This window comes from Coptis chinensis, chromosome 2 (genome assembly GCF_015680905.1).
Source record: "Coptis chinensis isolate HL-2020 chromosome 2, ASM1568090v1, whole genome shotgun sequence".
In the NCBI taxonomy this organism is placed as follows: Eukaryota; Viridiplantae; Streptophyta; class Magnoliopsida; order Ranunculales; family Ranunculaceae; genus Coptis; species Coptis chinensis.
In genome coordinates this window covers 64,842,892-64,860,342 of record NC_141457.1, presented here as the reverse complement: position 1 = coordinate 64,860,342, position 17,451 = coordinate 64,842,892, and the positions used below count along the sequence as shown (strand labels likewise).

At 37.3% G+C, this 17,451-nt stretch overlaps 2 protein-coding genes and 2 long non-coding RNA genes across 4 annotated transcripts; 2 read left to right on the top strand and 2 right to left on the bottom strand.

The window, feature by feature from the left end:
* Nucleotides 1-3,157: 3,157 nt before the first annotated feature.
* Nucleotides 3,158-5,955, top strand: LOC147517174 (uncharacterized). Its single transcript, XR_015211361.1, has 2 exons — nucleotides 3,158-4,415; nucleotides 4,515-5,955. It is a non-coding gene; the product is annotated as an uncharacterized LOC147517174 (long non-coding RNA).
* On the bottom strand, nucleotides 4,706-7,918 carry LOC147517173 (uncharacterized). Its single transcript, XR_015211362.1, has 2 exons — nucleotides 7,752-7,918; nucleotides 4,706-7,504 (listed from the first exon to the last, which is right to left on the bottom strand). It is a non-coding gene; the product is annotated as an uncharacterized LOC147517173 (long non-coding RNA).
* Nucleotides 7,919-9,714: 1,796 nt separating this feature from the next.
* LOC147517172 (uncharacterized) lies at nucleotides 9,715-10,365 on the bottom strand. The gene is made up of 2 exons (XM_086593503.1): nucleotides 10,218-10,365; nucleotides 9,715-10,130 (listed from the first exon to the last, which is right to left on the bottom strand). Exons 1-2 carry the CDS (start codon nucleotides 10,363-10,365, stop codon nucleotides 9,715-9,717), a joined length of 564 nt encoding a protein of 187 aa, XP_086449629.1.
* Nucleotides 10,366-13,759: 3,394 nt separating this feature from the next.
* Nucleotides 13,760-17,110, top strand: LOC147517171 (uncharacterized). The gene is made up of 4 exons (XM_086593502.1): nucleotides 13,760-13,862; nucleotides 13,970-14,238; nucleotides 14,365-15,198; nucleotides 16,817-17,110. Exons 1-4 carry the CDS (start codon nucleotides 13,760-13,762, stop codon nucleotides 17,108-17,110), a joined length of 1,500 nt encoding a protein of 499 aa, XP_086449628.1.
* The last annotated feature ends 341 nt before the right edge of the window (nucleotides 17,111-17,451 follow it).

Genomic DNA, 17,451 nt, shown 5'->3' with positions numbered 1-17,451 from the left:
GGGTTCCATTCAACGTGATCACCGCAGCTTAGAGCATAACATTCGAACCATATCTGATAAGCACGCCGACATGCTTAATTCGATAGAGAATATGGAAGAGGCGCAGGCAGCTTTTCAGGCAGAAGTCTTGAGACGTTTGCCTCAGCCAGGAGGTTCGCCTTCTTCTTCTAACTCTAGACATGAGCGTCGTCATCGTCGTCCGTCTGATGGTTTAGGACCTTCTTCTTTCCAGGGATAGCTTTTTTTTTTTTTTACATTTGTTGTGATGAATTTGATTTAGAATTATTTCTATTTTGTAATAACTATTTAATTTCCGTACTTGTTTTAATTTCAATACTTTAGTTTAATTAATTGTTAATTTCATTTTTAGTTAAGTAGTTCGTATTTATTTGTTTATTTGATTATTCATCTATGCACGTATTGTTAAATTTAATACATGATTAATTGCATATTTTTATTTTACCATATAGTTTTTGAGTTAATATTCAGCATGTTTAGGTAATTTAATTTATCAGTGTCATGAACCCCCTCCCCAATTGTTTGGGTAGTATATTTTAATATATGTGAACGTATGAAATTGCATGTCTTAAATCACATTTATATAAGTTTTGGGCCAAAATATATTAACCATTGGGCCTTGTTTAATTTAATTGGGATCCACAATGTAATTAAGTACCTGATACTTCGAGGAATTTCAAAGTTTTGCGGAATTTCATAAGCTAATCTAATAGAGAAACCCATTATATGCAACCCATGGGCCTTGTTTCATTCAATTGGGATCCATAATTTAATTAGGAACCATAAATTTTGTGGAATGTCAAAATTTCAGGGAATTTTAGAGGCTAATCATATATAGAAATTCCAAAAATTGAAATAGAATGCATGTGTAGGAAACTATTCCAAAAATATATTTTTTCACATCTTTTATTTTAGCAACAATCTGGCCTTAGACTTAGCAACCAAACACTATAAAAACAATCTCTAAGCATGTAGTTTCATAACTAAAAACACTAAACACATCGCTGCATCTCAGAGTTCGCACGCGCCTCACACAAGACCAAACTTAGCACGCACCGCGCCCACCCAAGGGTTATTGCAAGCGAGCACGCCCTCACCGCAAGCTTTCAGGCTCGGATTTCCAGGTTCCACTTTTCTAACTTCCAGTACTTTAATTCATTACTCGGTTGTATGTCTACTCCAAAAATTATACTGGAACAGTCTTTTAAGGATCTTTATCTCAATTATAAGTACGGTGCATACTTTGATGATATGATATTGGAGCACCATTGGGAAACCCTACTGTTAAGACTTGATCAAATTTATTCTCCTACACTTACAAAATATTTTTATGAGAATGTTGAATTCTATACACGCTCCCCTGGAGAAGGTGGACTCATCGTGACATTAGATGACAAACCTTGTTTACTGACTAAGTACTTAATTGCATATGCCTTAGAAATTCTAACTGATGCCCCACATACCGAGCTTAACTATATAGATGATAATGACAACCATTATGATTGGGTAAACTTCCACGAGACATATGGTGCTGGTATATTTCAAATAGAACACCAAGGCCAACGTAACGTATCCTTAGGAAGCATGGCCCTCAATACGGGCCTTGCTATGCTTTTCCTTAAGCTTAATGTCCTAGGAGATTGGCATTTTAAATATGCGGATTCCCGCGTATGCCACGCCTTCTTTGCTTTAGCAGAAGGGCATTGGTATTATGATATATCCAAAACCATAGTGGATGGTCTTGCAAGAGTACAGACTATTAGGCATTAGTACCTTCTTATGTTAGTCAGAGTCACACATATAATGACATTCTTTTTCCCCAAATTCTGTACACGTTTCACTAATTGGGTTAAGGTTGATACAATGCGCACGACCAATGCTATAGTCCGTTCTTTGCGTGCTATGGTTTGGCCTGGCTGGTGCCTACAACCTCACCTAGTAGCCCCATGCACCCCGTCCGACCAAATTGAACTAAATAGGTTGGCTAGGGTAGATGAAAAATAGGATGAAGGCTTAGAAAGTAGTCATAGATATGCAAGACTTAAAATAGCCTCATTCCACAAGTGAGGAGCAAACGGAGGAAAATGTATGATTTGAAACAACTATATATGGTAATATTTATATTTATTGTTAGTGTCCGCTTATGTCCCAAGCGGATTTTATTTCCTTTTATCTCCATAATGGATGGAACTCATATAGGAGTTGCGTTTGCATTTTATTATTTATATTTGTATCATTTAACTTTCTTTTATACGTGCTCCCATTTCCAAGCACGTTTCTATAGTACTCTCTATCCTTTATTTTCATTTCATACTTTAGGGACAAAGCATGATTCTGTATGGGGGTGGTATAGAAACACGTTATAAATGTTTAAGCACATATTAAGTTGTATATTACATATTATTTATCGTATAAAAAAAAAAAAAAAAAAAAAAAAAAAAAAAAAAAAAAAAAAAAAAGTTTATACTATGCACTTAGGATAATGGTATTATTTCCTTTTCCATGATGATATTAGTCTAGAAATCTCAAGTAGCAATAGAATTAAGCGTAGTTATTAGAAAGTTAGGTTAATACGTAGGTAATAGTTATTACATCTTTTCATTAACATCTTGCATGAGCATGTATGAGTGTACTTGGCAGTATTTTTCTAAGACCTAGGTTAAACTACTTAATTCTACATATCCTGTGAGATTCTAGCCTAAAAACCTCATATGAGTGAGTAGCTGAATGATGACACAAGTAGACATATAATCTGAGTAGAGAAATCACACATATATTTGCTTGATCACCATACCATATCCTAAGCGAGAATTTAGGCCCTCTTTGGATTGATATAGCTAAAAATTCATACCTATAAGTAATTATCCGCTAGTCGCCTTTCTGAGCCTTTCAATTAGCCTTTTCGCAACCACAAATCCTTTACTCATCTTTTAAACCAATAAAAATAAAAATAAGCCTATCCATCTTTGAATGAGTCTGAGAATAGGATGAGTAAAGAGAATAAAGAGAAAAACATGTGGAAAACCAAAATTAGTTAGTTGCTTAAGAAAAGAAAAAAATAAAAGAAGTTTCCAAAGAAAATATATATATACAACCCCGCTCCTAGACGGATGTCCGTTTACAGACTTTACTTAAAAACCGAAATTTCAAAATATAATCTCGCAAAGGGTTTTCTCAAAACTCTCTCACTCGCTCCCTCTCTCCTATTCTTTCTCCAAACATAACATAGAGTGACCTGTCTCCCCCTCTATACTCTCTCTTTCTCATGGGTTCCTCTTTTCTCTATTTCTCATCCTAAAATTCTAATTAAAAACGAGATTGCAAATTCGTGTGTGAAGAATGGTGGAGAGATTGAAGAGAAACAAAAAAAAAGTCATGTGGAGAAGGAGCAAGAACAGAAGATTGTTTCAGAATTTATCTCTTGGTTTTTGGTTGCTGTCGACGATTACTGCAGATTCATATAATTTATCTCCTAATTTTGGTGTTTGTTATTTTGGTTGGAACTATGAAATCTGTGAGATGATGAGTGGTTATATTCTGTTGTCGTTGTTCGCTAATGTAATTTGGAATGCTTAGATTGATGAATTTAGAAAAGAAGTGTTAGTTTCTAATACCTTTATTCTAGAAAAATGTTCTTTTGATTGTTGCTTTATTCTTGATGTGTTTCGGGGTTGATTTGGGGTTTACAATGGGCCATACATATAAGAAAACAATTGGAGTAGATTATCTGAGAAAGAGAACACCTAAACTTCGGTACACTTGCATTTGTTGTTTCTCAGTGGTTATTCTAGAAACAATGTTACTAGTTTTATTCTAGAAAATTGCTACTTTTTCTTCTTGTAATTTATCTCAACCCATTTTATTTGGTCCTTCTCCTTTTGGTTTTCAATGTTACTAGTACTTCTCTCTGTTTTTGTTTTATTTAGTTTTAAGTTCATCAATGTGTCTTCATCTTTAATGATCTGGTCAGTGGGTTTTTTTTACTGGCCTGTACTTGTTTCACAGTCCATTTTCAATTAATATTTGGGTTTGTTTTGTTTGTTTGGTCTAGTGGCTAGGGGTTCTTGTTACAATCTGAGGTTCTCCAATGGAGATCCTGAACCAGGTAGATGTAGAAGAACAGATGGGAAGAAATGGCGGTGTTCAAGAGATGTTGCGCAGCGACACATGCACCGAAGCCGCCCTCGTTCAAGAAAGCCGGTGGAACTACAAACTAAGATCAACAATAGCAATATCACTAGCTCTATTCCACCTACAAAACTCTCAGTAAAAACCACTTCTCATCAACTTAGATCTCCAAGACCCTATCCTCAGCCTTCAGTGTTTCTTTCAAAACCTGATCTCAAGGGCATTCCTTTTTAAACAATGGCCACAGTTAGACCTTACAAAGATTCCAGGTTACATTAAAGTTTATATTTCTGTTTTCTTGTGTATTAATCTTGTGTATTTTGGTAATTTTTACATTTGGGTTTTCTTTTTTGTTATTGTTGTTGCAGGTGCATGGACTAGATGCTCAAAGGACAAAATGTTTCTATTCCAAGCAAGGATTTGCGGGAGATGATGCAAGCTAAAGGGAATTCGAGTACGAACACCACATTTCCGCAGCATTATCAAGAGAACAACAACTTGAGCTCATTTACAGATTTTAGCTCCAGCTTTGGGGAATTGGAACCCAGCCTCAAAGCGATCCGTGTTGCTTGTTTCTCAACCTTGAATTAGAATCTTATAGTCCTAATGAGAGACAAATGCCGAGACAGTTCATAGATGCTTGGTCAACTGCAAGAGATAACCGAACAGGGACCAACAAATCCTTTTTTGATGATAGTGGCAAACTCTCACCATCAACTCTTTTGTTGTCAATGTCAGGTGACAATGGAGTTGGGGAGGACACTGATTAGATTCAAATGGGCCTTGGGATTACTGATTCTGAATTTGATAATAGTGGGGGAAGCAAATCTCAGCCATTAAGTTGGATGACACCAGTTTCATGGATGACTTCGGCACCTGGTGGACCATTAGGCGAAGTCTTATAGTCAAGAACAACTATTTCACAAGTGGAAACCAAGTTACTAATGTGAGCTTCTTCGGATTGGCTCAAGGCAATGCAAGAGGGGCAGTTGCTTCGGCAAAGATTGCAGTTTACAAAGTCTGTTGGGAAGAAGGATGTGATGCACAAGATATTTTGTCTGCTTTTGATGATGCTATTAGTGATGGTGTGGACACACTTTCAGTCTCATTAGGCGGAGAGAAGTCAGATGACTATTCAATTGATCCAATCGCCATCGATGCATTCCATGCCATGCAGAATGGGATCCTCACCTCACAGTCTGCTGGAAATAATGGTCCTGAACTAGGATCAGTTTTGAGCATTGTTCCTTGGATCCTAAGTGTTGCAGCGAGCAACACTGATTGAAAAATCATAGACAAAGTTATCCTCGGTGACAACACCACTTTAGTGGTGAGAATGACTCGTTGCATTTAAGTATACGTAGTTCTGGTTTTTCCAATTGTTACTATACTGTTTGGTCGTTTGTTTTTTTGTTTGGTTAGGCTGGGAGAATGGAAAACCGAAGTTGTGGCAGTGACAATGGCATGGTAGTGGCAACGGTAATGCCATGGTAGTAGCAAGTTGAGTATTCTGGATGCTCAACTTGAGTGGGGGGAAGTGTTAAGTTGGTATCGTTGGTAGCATTTGGAATTGGAAGTTGGCAGTATTGGTAACATTTGGATTTCCATTGGTCCATCCATAGAGAAGAAGGCACTGTAAATTTCTCCAGTAGACATGTCTTCAGTAATATATTTTCAGTTTTAGTAATGATTGGATGAATATGATGTTGCCATGTTGGTACGTTCTCATCTAAGTTAGGATTTGAAGTAGTAAAAAGTCAATAATATGATTTCCTATATCTTCTCAAGAGTGAAGCCAGTTATCACTTTCATCTGTTAAAAAGTTGTTTTTGTATAATAATCAAGTTGTCGGAAAATTTATGACTTGTTATTATTTTTAGCTAATAATCAAGTGTGTAACAAAAATCGCACCAGCAACAAAAACTACTGGCAAAGACAGTTTGAATACCAGCTTGTACTAACTGCTAGAATAATGTTGAAGTATATATATCAAATTCAGAATGGATATGATACATTTGCAGCACTTGAAAGTAGTCTTCTTCAATAATGTTTGGACAAATAAAAACTAGAGCTGCGAGACCAGTAAATTTAATGTCTCAATTTCCTTTCCGAGATCAATCTGTTTTCAAACACTTCAAAAGCTCTCATGAACACAAGAAATAGAAGTTTCACTCATCTAGGATGACACAGAACACCATCACCACAACTACAAGAGAATAACCTCTTTAGGCGGACTTGCTCCAAGTATAGAACCCGCACGTATTGCCATTTGGACTGGAAGACGATCATTCTGAGCAACATGATTACAGGCCTCTTGAGAAAGCTTCTTGCATTCAATGAACTTGCATAGCTTCTTAAACTCATTTTCAGTTAGCATTGGATGAGCCTGAAAAGAGAGTTACAAGAGATTTCTGTTCAGATTGAAAATGCACTAGGTGTTAGGACTTAGACCAAGGTCCATGATTTTGAGGGAGCCATTTCTGAATACATCTCAAGTGTCAACACTGATCCCTGAATCAAGCGAGATGGTTCTCATTCATCCACAAAAATCAAATGTCTCCTATAAAAAGGAAAGTAGATTTCCTACAACCAGAGTTCAGAGACACGACTTAACCAACAACGCATTGGAAATGGGCTTGTCCAGTGTTCAAAAGCATTGTAGCAAATGTTGCTAAAAGGAATTGGATGTGAGGGACATAATACACTAGCAATGGCAAAATGATCAAGAGAGGATGCAGAACGATGTGAAATACTCCACCATTTGGTAGTTCACACCAGGGACATCCAGAAAATGAACTGGCAAATTAATATGATTCATGATCCTAAAAATCCACAGATCATCTTGCTTATAACGAAATCTACTAGTCTTCTGAGTTATACAGAGGTTAATTGTATATAACAGAAACAAAAGAGTTGGGTGAGCTACTAGCACATAATGGAGGAATAACTAAGTCATCAAGGGAAACCATCTCTAACCGGAAACCAATCCTCCTTTCTAGCTCAAGCCTGCATGCAACTGTAGCAACAACCGTGATCTCCAATCTCAGCATTCCAAAGAGAAAATTCAGCGGAATGGAAGTGCTTTTCGCTGCTGGAAGAAGACTTACAAGAATTTCCAGAATCACCTTGGGTTCATTTTGAGCCATTCCGCATTGCGGGTTTATCTTTGTTTGATCCCAAACTTCATTTTTTCCAATACCTTTCAGTGACGTCTGAGCATAATGCATTAAAGACGTCATAATGCTGTCAGGAGAAACACCTAATCTTCTTAATGCAGATATCACTCTCTAATAGAAATCAATCCCTAAAACTGAGAGATCCTCGACCCACCAGTCAGTACATTCTGTCTTCAATTTCCCTGAGCCACCATCACAATAAATAGAGAACAATATATACACAATGGTGGTGATCGAAACGCATCACTGTTTTCAATATTGAACTATGTAACCAAGCTACTGGCATAACCCGCAAAGACTCGCTAATGTGTGAACTTGTGAACTTGAAACTAGTAACTACTAAAACAAGCACAAACAATGATGAACAGTTGGTTTCTTTGAAGATGCAACAATGAATAATGATGTTTGCAAAAAAAAAACTAAACTTACGTGTAATCGAGATTCGCAAAGCTTGTATATGTAAAGCCGATCACTTTTTTTTGTTTAGGCTTATAAGATGAGAAAGAGAGAAACGAGAAAACCTTTTATAGAGAAAGAGAGTACCAGGAGGGAGAGAGTCGCGGTAATATTGAGAGAGAATAGGAGCGAGGTTTGGGGTTTTCAATTTTTAGGACCCGATTTTTAAAGCCTTCGTGAGTATATTTCGCGTGATATTTCACTTTTTAGTTAAGTCCGTTTTACGGAAGTCCGTCTGTGAGCGGGGCAATATATATATATATATATATATATATATATATATATATATATATATATATATATATATATATATTCCACGACTTGATTAATTTTTTGATAATTAGATAGATAAACTAAGGAAAATAGACTATATCATTGTCTAGTTTATCAAGTGTAACAATATTGATTGAATTTTTTTGCTACGGTTATTTTATTGCGTAGTTGAACCAACAGTCGTGTATTAACATGTGTAACGCTTTAGCACGTACACATAAATGTATACTGTGATTCTTCTATCTATCAATAACTACGTGTGCGGTAAATGTGAAGAAATAGACCATTATCCCAACAATAATGGAAGAAGCTAGTATTTGCGGGAATTTCCCCCATTAAGTAGTCATGCATTATGATGGGCACCCAACTCTATAGCCAATGCTTTACACAAAAAAAAAAAAAAAAAAAAAAAACTCTATAGCTAATGGAGCCCTTTTATGTTTGGAGCTAAATCACATAATATCCTATCAACATACATTTAGTTTTAAAACAATATTACATTCTCCAAATGGGTAAGAACGGAACTTTTGGCAAAATATTCTCTATATCTTCAACATTAAATCACAAAACATGTCATTCCAAAGAAACATGTTTTGTCTTTCGTTATTTGAAGAACCAAAAATACATATATACAACACCATCAGAAAACTAAAGTAACATCCCAAAGGTTTTAAAACACTATACATATAACAAGTTACACAGTTATTTACTTTAGAAGCAAATATTACATTCTCCACGTAGAAAAATCACAACACATATTTTACAAATGAAAATTTCGACAGAGTCTCCATTGTATTTCAATATTAAATCATAAAACCTGTCATATGTAGAAATCATAAAACCTATCATATGTAGAAATATGCATTTGAAGAACCAAAGTAACAACATCGAACCAAAGTAACAACATCCCAAAGGTTCCAAAATACTATATATATATAACAAGTTACACAATTATTTACTTCACAAACTGCTCAACTCAACTTAAAATACACAGAGAGAGGGGTTAGCAAAAGTCCAAACAACTATAATATAAAAGCCAATAGCTGAAGTGACAAAATCCATATGCAACAACCATCAAAAAATGTCCTCCTATACATTACTTGTGGAAGAACCTACATAAATCCAAACAACAAAATTAAGCATGATAATGACATTAGACATTCATTCATTAGAAATATAAAATATCTTGATGAAATGAATTTGCAAATAAGATAAAGAAAAAATGAACATTTCAATGATTAGATTTCCCAAAAAGAAGATGATTTCAAAAAATGTTTGAGGCAGACAAGTGGAGCAAGCGATTCTCATCTTGCAATCGGCCTCTAAGACCAACACATTTTCCAATCTTTTGTAGTCTCTCCAAAGAGAACATAGGGCTAAATGCTAGATCACACAACTTTCTTGTGCGTGACAACGCAACAAAAGTCAAACCGAGGCTTTCCCTTTCACCAATATCTACCATAACTCGATCAAGAGTGAGCCCCTGACTTTTGTGAATTGTTATAGCCCAACACAATACAATAGGAACCTGAGTGCACTGGCATGATTCATCATTGGACTTCCAATGAGATGTTTGTGGAGTGATTGGTATTATATTTGAATCTGGACGGAACCTAGCACCACGATAGTTGTCAAAATCAACCATAACAACAAGAGGTATGTCTTATGGTGATTTGCAACCATTTTCATAAACAATATCCACAACAGTGCCCATTGCACCATTAACCAGACCATTTGCAGTGGCAAGGTTTGAACGAAGAATAACACGTGCCCCAACTGATAGACAAAGAACTTTCTCCAAGCCTTTTGCTTCATCAGATGAAACCTCAGAAGCGATATCATAATTATTTTTTGAGACAATTCGAGCAATTGGTTTACCAAGCTCAATTAGTCGGGTGAGATTGTAATCATGTGCAGGCTGTTTTGTCAGAAATAGACGCAAAACATCCTTGAAGGTGTTAATATCTTCCATATTGAGTAAGGAAATATCTTTGGTTATAAATAATTGCCAATCACCGACGATGGAAGTTCCATTACTTAGTCTGAACAGTGCTTCCCGGAATGATGCTTGCCCATTCCCTGCTTGTCGAAATATATGTGATAACCGAACACATTTCTCGAAACCAGAATACACAATTCCACCATTTGTTTGCTAAATAGACCCACCTTTGACATATAGTGCATTGTCACATATAGGAGGTAATTGACGCATATCACCAACGAGGATAATAGAGACATCACCAAATGGCTCGTTTTTTGCAAAAATATCTCGACAACGCCGATCAATATTTGCAAGCATACTTCTTCCAACCATGTTGTACTCATCGATAATGATAAGTTTGGCGTCTTTAAAGTCTTCTTACATACATCGACATTGATCACCTTCAATCATTTTGGAAGTTTCTTTCAAACCTTTCTGCTCTACAGTGATAGCGAGTTCATGATGGATGGTTGCACCTCCAATATTAAAAGCGGCAACTCCAGTAGGAGCCATGACACGTACTGCTTTGTTTGTTCTGAAGATTGCAGTAATTGAGTGCACAATTGCATTTATGAGAGTGGACTTTCCCGTACCTGCACCCCCACAAACAATCAATCGAATACATGCTCCATCTTGTAGTGCTTTAACAACCATATCATGAGCCACTCTTTGTTCATGAGATAATACAGTATCTAATACACCAATAAGAGGATCACTATTCATTTCATTGGCACCATGTAGAGTATGCACGAATTTTCTATCAGTCTCAATATTTGGATATCGTTATAAACCTTCACCCCAATTGTGTGAAATATCGAAGTCTCTCCTTCCTAATTCCATATTTTCCCCGAGGACAAACATGGGCCCCATTGCGGCAACCATCATCTACTCATCCCTAAGTAAGTCTTATGTACCAAGCTCTACCTCAATACCATCTTCAAACTCTTCATCTACTGGTTCTGGAAGAATTATCCCATGATTAGAGTCAAAACCCAAGTTATAGTATCTTTCGGACCACAATGCAAATTCTCCTTTTGCTTCTTCGAGACTTCGATAATTGTGATGAATTAAGACTTGTTGATGATAAAATGATTCCCATTTTTCAGTGTTTGGCATGATGTGACTGTCTAGCTCAAGAACCAAACGCAAAACTGCGTCAACTCGAGATGTGTGCCAAACATTCTGAAGAAAGTAGTGTCTCTTTGCCATATCAAGGAGGGAAGTATTTTCATAGTTAGAAGGTCGTTGCATATATTTTCCTACAAAGCTAGGATCTGTTCCAACAATCTCTTCATCTTCTTCCACTCTTTTATGGCGTATAGTTGATGCTAACATGCTCTTTTCGTTTACATTTAAGAGTACAAACTTTCTGAATGATTGTGTCAGTGCGTGGGTACCCCATCAGCAAGTGACATACTTCCTGTGTAGAAATATATTGTTCAAAGACACTTTTCATAAGGAGCCGCTTGAAAGCAGATCTTGCATTTTGATAAGGTCTACGAAAATCTTCAACAATTTCTTGTAAAGTATCTCTGAAACTTTTTGATGCTGGCTCAGATTTTGCGGTGTATTTACCAATGTAATTTACAACATATTGCACTGAAAGGACAGACGACCAATCAATGTTTGCACGCCAGGTCTGCAAAATCTTTCGATTGTGGAACATACTAATTCATCATTCCAGCACCCCACAAAATGATACATATTACTGTTGGGAGGCTCTTCTACAATCTTTGATTGACCAAATACATCAAAAGGGTACCTAAAGCAACATAGCATTTGTTGTGTTATTTTGTATACGCGCATACAATGACTTCCACATATAGAGTGTCACATGACCCAATTGACTAATGAAACATAGTCATCCTCATCTGTATCAAGTTGTAAGTCGAATGGAAAAGTACATGCACAAGGATGCTCTTGCAGGTTTCTAGACATGCTTGGATATGGGTTCATAGTGCAAACAAGTCTATCAAAGTATTCAATGACATTAGATATGTTAGCTGCACTTGTACCAATTCAAGTAACATTTAGATCATCCCTTAGCCAAAGAAATCCATGAACATGACCACTACCACAATTCTGCCATTCAAACCGTTACTAATGATCAACCACAGAAAACTCATTGCGTAAATAATCCCGAAAGAAGAATTCCACCCTTGCCTAAAAGAACCAAGCAACAACATTCGGGTTATCATTAATTAACTTTGCGCGTCCCCTTCTTTTATCGAAAGGAGACATCTTTTCAAGATCATTAGATGGGTCTAAAAGTTGAAATAGTTCTGGCCATTGCATATCAGCAGCACTGAGTGTGAAGAAAATGGTTGGTGCACCTAATTATTTAACCATGGCAGTCAATTCCTTCAATCTTGTATACCAATAAGATCGTTGTTTCGACCCCCACCTACGTGGAAAACGTCCATTAGTAGGGTCTCTATTTTATTCGTTTAATAGACAGGGCTAAAACCCAATTTGCAATACCATGGATTAATGTACAGACCCATTAACTCATGTGTCTAAGGCTGAACCTTAGCCACATGGCTTGCCATTAATGTACGTTGATTTATGTCCAAATTCGTTTCTTATCAAAGAGATAATTATCAGTTGAGAGTTATATTCAATCACAATCACTTAAGCTACAAGAATACTTGAGCTACAAGGAGTCTCTACTCTACCTATATAAATACCAAACTATTTTTCATACAGAACTACATTCTTGAGACTTGATCCCATCGATAATTTGGGTACGTAGGCAACCGCAAGGTACAGTCTCATCATTTTCCCGATCACCATCAATTTTCTAACTACTTGTCTACGTTTTTCGTCTCTTTCGTCACCACTTAATGTTTTGATCATATTTGGTCGAAACATAATTGGCACCATCTACAGTTCTTATTCAACACCCTCGATCACGTTCTGCGAAAGTTATGACACATACTCGACGAGCTCAAGGTCTCGATGTAATTACTGACAATCATCACGAACATGATGGTAATGTCAACTTGGCGATGACGGAATAATACCTTCTAATACTGTCGTTCCACCAATGAGCCAAATTATTCAGCGTGAGGTTATTGCCTCTGACGATTCTCCAGTATCTGATACGGATAATGTATGTCATATGTCTCACGAAGCACTTCTCCAAAAGTTAAAGACCGTCTGCAAACAGAACAACTACTATAGTAATCGTCTTAAATGACCTATTCCACTCACAGATAATGTTGTATCTGTCATACCACAATGTAACACACACCAACGACATAATAGTGTGTGGGATCGTCTAAGTGGTGAGGATGAGATTCACGATATTTGCAATAGCCATCAACGAGTTCCAAGTAATGGGCGACGAATTCCCCAACCTCCGCCGAGAAACTTACAACCACTTGGTCACGTTCTCGGTAGGCAAGGTACTACTAATATCCGTCTGACTGCACCCCACGGTCCTATAGATTATCGGCAAGTCCCAAGGAATTATAGTGGAGAACAGAATAATGGTCGCACTCATGATCAGAACCATCAGTATGGCGAAACACTTCAGCGATGCGGTTCTTATCATTCCGAACATTATCGTACTGAAGGTCCAACGTACCAATCACATTCCTCTCGACACAGTCACAATGAATCTTCATCATTTTCTTCTCGTTCCATTTGTTCCCATAGGCATCATCGCAATCATGATTATGAGCCAGCCGATATGGATCTGATGACTCCTCAATGTGTCTGAGAAATGATTAAAAAAGCTCTTCTTGATAGTGATCATTTTGAATCGACATTAGAGAATCTTGCAGTTGAAGATGATATTTTGGACAAATTTTCTCTCACCGTCCAACGTGCTACTCACAACAAAGATTTTAAACAACTTGAGTTTGATCAATATGATGATGTCGAGGCCCTATGCTTTATGTGATTAATTTCACCAACAAACTGGTTTTATCAGGAGGTGACGATGCTTTGAAATGTAAACTTTTCCCTTCTACATTAAAAGGGGAAGCATTGGTATGGTTTAGTGAATTACCCCCGCAATCTATTCATCGGTTCAAGGACTTAACTGAAATGTTTGTGAAGTGTTTTCATCATAATCTGAAATGTCCAAATGGTGTCCGGGTTCTTTTCAACATCAAGCAACAACGTGATGAAACTCTCCGTAGTTTTGTCGCTCATTTCCACCAAGGTACAGCTGAGATTTATGAACAATCCGATCTAATGGTAGTTTACGCTTTTAAAGAAGCTATCTTGTTTTATAAAGATAGGTTGTACAACTCTCTTGTTCGGGATATTCCATCTTCCCGACGTGCATTATACTAGCGAGTTTAACAATTTATCAATGTTGAGGACAATACGGCTGCTCGAACTTCTCGTGACAAAGATAATAAAGAAAATGATTTCAATGATCAGCAAAATAAACAGAAGAATCCGACTTTTGATCAACAACAACCCAGTCAGAAGCCTTCGTATAAGAAAGAAGACTCCACGAGCAGGACCGGAAAGCCTTTTACTGATTTTGAATTAACTCCACTTAATACTAAATATGCGGTAGTTTACGACAAAGTCAAGGATAAAAATCTACTCATTCCGCCGTTTCTCCTGCGCGATGATACTAAAACAACTCGCGAAAAATCGTTATGGTGCAAATTTCATAATGATTATAGTCATGAGACTGAGAATTGTCGGTCTTTGTTGGAAAGAATTGAAAAGCATGTGCAAAATGGGAAACTTGATAAATATGTGCAGAAAAAAGTGACAACTCAAGCTTTAACTATAACCGATTACAATGTCATTAAGGTTGGACATGCTGTCATTGATTCATTGTCCAATACTCAGCGGAAAAATGCTCGTCGTTCTAAAGTAAAATATCTCTCTAATTTTTACGAAGTTAACGAGATCAATTTCATGGAAGGTTTTCGCACAGAGACTATTGAAGACGAACCATTGTGTTTCACTGACCAAGATCTAATGGGAGTGCATGTTCCTCATTATAATGCTGTCGTAATAACTGAGTATATCAGCTGTATGCGTGTACAATGTATAATGATCGACACTGGTAGTTCAGCTAGTGTCATGTTTTTTGGGTGTTATCGCAGTATTCCTTTTATTGATAACTTGGTTACTTTTGAAAATGCACCTATCGTTGGTTTTGATGACACCGCTACTCATTGCGTTGGAAAGGTTTTTCTCCCGGCCACTCTTATGCAAAAAGAAGTCAATATTAATTTCCTATTGATAGATTGTAAATCCCCTTATAATGTCATCCTTGGTCGCGATTAGATTCATTATATGGAAGTTGTCGTCTAAACATATCATCAAGCCATCAAGTTCCCATTCAATAAAAAAGTCTTTAAAGTGCGCAGCGATCAACTTGCATCTCTAATTTGCCACGACAATGTTCTTGATAAGTATAAAAAGTCCGAAGTTGTTGGACGAACTATTCTTAGTTCCAACGCCTCAAATAGCAATTACAGCATCTGGGACCTTCAGTTTACTCTGCCAATAGAAATGTTGAAGGACCCTCGACCGTTGATCCACTTTTAGAAGTTCAAATTGGCCAACTCCCTGAAGAGACAACTTTTATTTCAGCCGAACTTCCAAAAGCGGAGAGACAATAGCTTATTTTGTTATCGAGGAAGAATAGTCATATTTTTGCTTGGTGAATAGAGCAAATGCCTGGTATAGATCCTTTTGTGGCTTGTCATAAACTCGACATTAATCCCAATGCAAAACCAGTTCGACAAAAGCCCCTAAAGATGGCCCCCGATAGAAAGATAAACGTGATAGAAGAAATCGACCGTCTCTTGTCTGTTAATTTTATAAGGCCTGTGACTTATCTAACATGGATATCAAATGTAGTCGCAGTGCCTAAAAAGAACGACAAATTACGTGTTTGTATCGATTTCACGAATCTCAATAAAGCATGTCCAATTCATCCGTATCCGTTGCCTCGTAAAACTGAAATGGTCAATGCCACATCTGGTTTTCAGCGTTTGTCTTTTTTGGATGCTTATTCTGGTTATCATCAGATTCAGTTATTCATTGAGGACTAAGAGTTAACTGCATTCATTACATACCAAGGAATTTACTGTTACTAGGTCATGCCTTTCGGTCTGAAAAACGCTAGAGCCATATATCAAAAGCTAGTCAACACTATTTTTTTTTATCTACTTGGAAAGACAGTCGAAGCATATATCGACAACATTCTTGTCAAATCTACAGAAGCACTTGATCATCTTACTGATTTGCAAGCTGTTTTCGACAGACTCTCCAATGTCAACATGCATTTGAATCCTGCTAAGTGTTCTTTTGGTTTATCATCTGGTAAATTCTTAGGATACATGATGACTAGACGCGGAATTGAAGCAAATCCGGATCAGATTCGGGCTATCCTTGAAATGCCTTCTCCGACATCAAAGAAAAAGATTCAACGACTTAGAGGACACTTGGCTGCCCTAAATCGCTTTATCTCTCAGTATTTTGATCGATGCCGTCCTTTTTTCCAAACATTGAAATACGCATCAATTTGGACGGAGGGTTGTGAACTTGCATTTCGTCAATTGAAAGCATACTTAGTCCAACCTCCAGTTCTTGCCAGTCCAGCAATGGGGCAGCCTATAGGTCTGTATTTAGCCGCCACTGATCATGCCGTAAGCGCCGTCTTATTTGTCAACGGTGGCGATAGTCATCCTATATTATTAGCAAGACTCTTACAACGGCTGAAACAAGGTATTCTCGAGTGGAGAAAATTGCATTGGCCTTGCTTCATGCTGCCCGACATCTTAAGCCTTATTTCTAGGGACGAGTTGTCAAAGTTTATACTGAATATCCATTGCGAAAGCTTTTTCGCAATGCCCAGAAATCAAGTCGTCTAGCAGAATGGGAAAGTTACCTTAGTGCTTATAGCATTATTTTTGAAACTCGCACCACTGAAAAAGGACAAGCTTTGGCTTCACTAATGGCTGATTTTCTCATTGATGATATTCCTATGTCCGACACATTACTAGACGAAGAAAATGTCATCAACAACACGCCATTACCTCTTGGGGGCGATGACTTGCCACACTTATCAGATGTATCTGTCGATTGTTAGATTGTTTACACTGACGGTTCGCATAATAAGTCTGGCTCTGGTATTGTGTGTGTAATCTTACAGCTGAATGGAGAAAAAATTGAGAAGTCAGTGCGTTTGGGTTTTGACGCTTCAAATAATGAGGCCGAGTACGAAGCTGTCATTTGTGGCTTGCGCACTGCTCTTTACTTGGGGGAGACTAAGTTACGATTATTCACAGATACTAAGTTAGTTGCTAACTAGTTTGGAGGATCGTATGTAGCTCGTGACGAGAGAATGACGGCTTATTTGGACTTAATTCATCGGATTGCTCAAAATTTTGAATCTATTAGTATTGTGCAGCGTCCGCATCATGATGTACG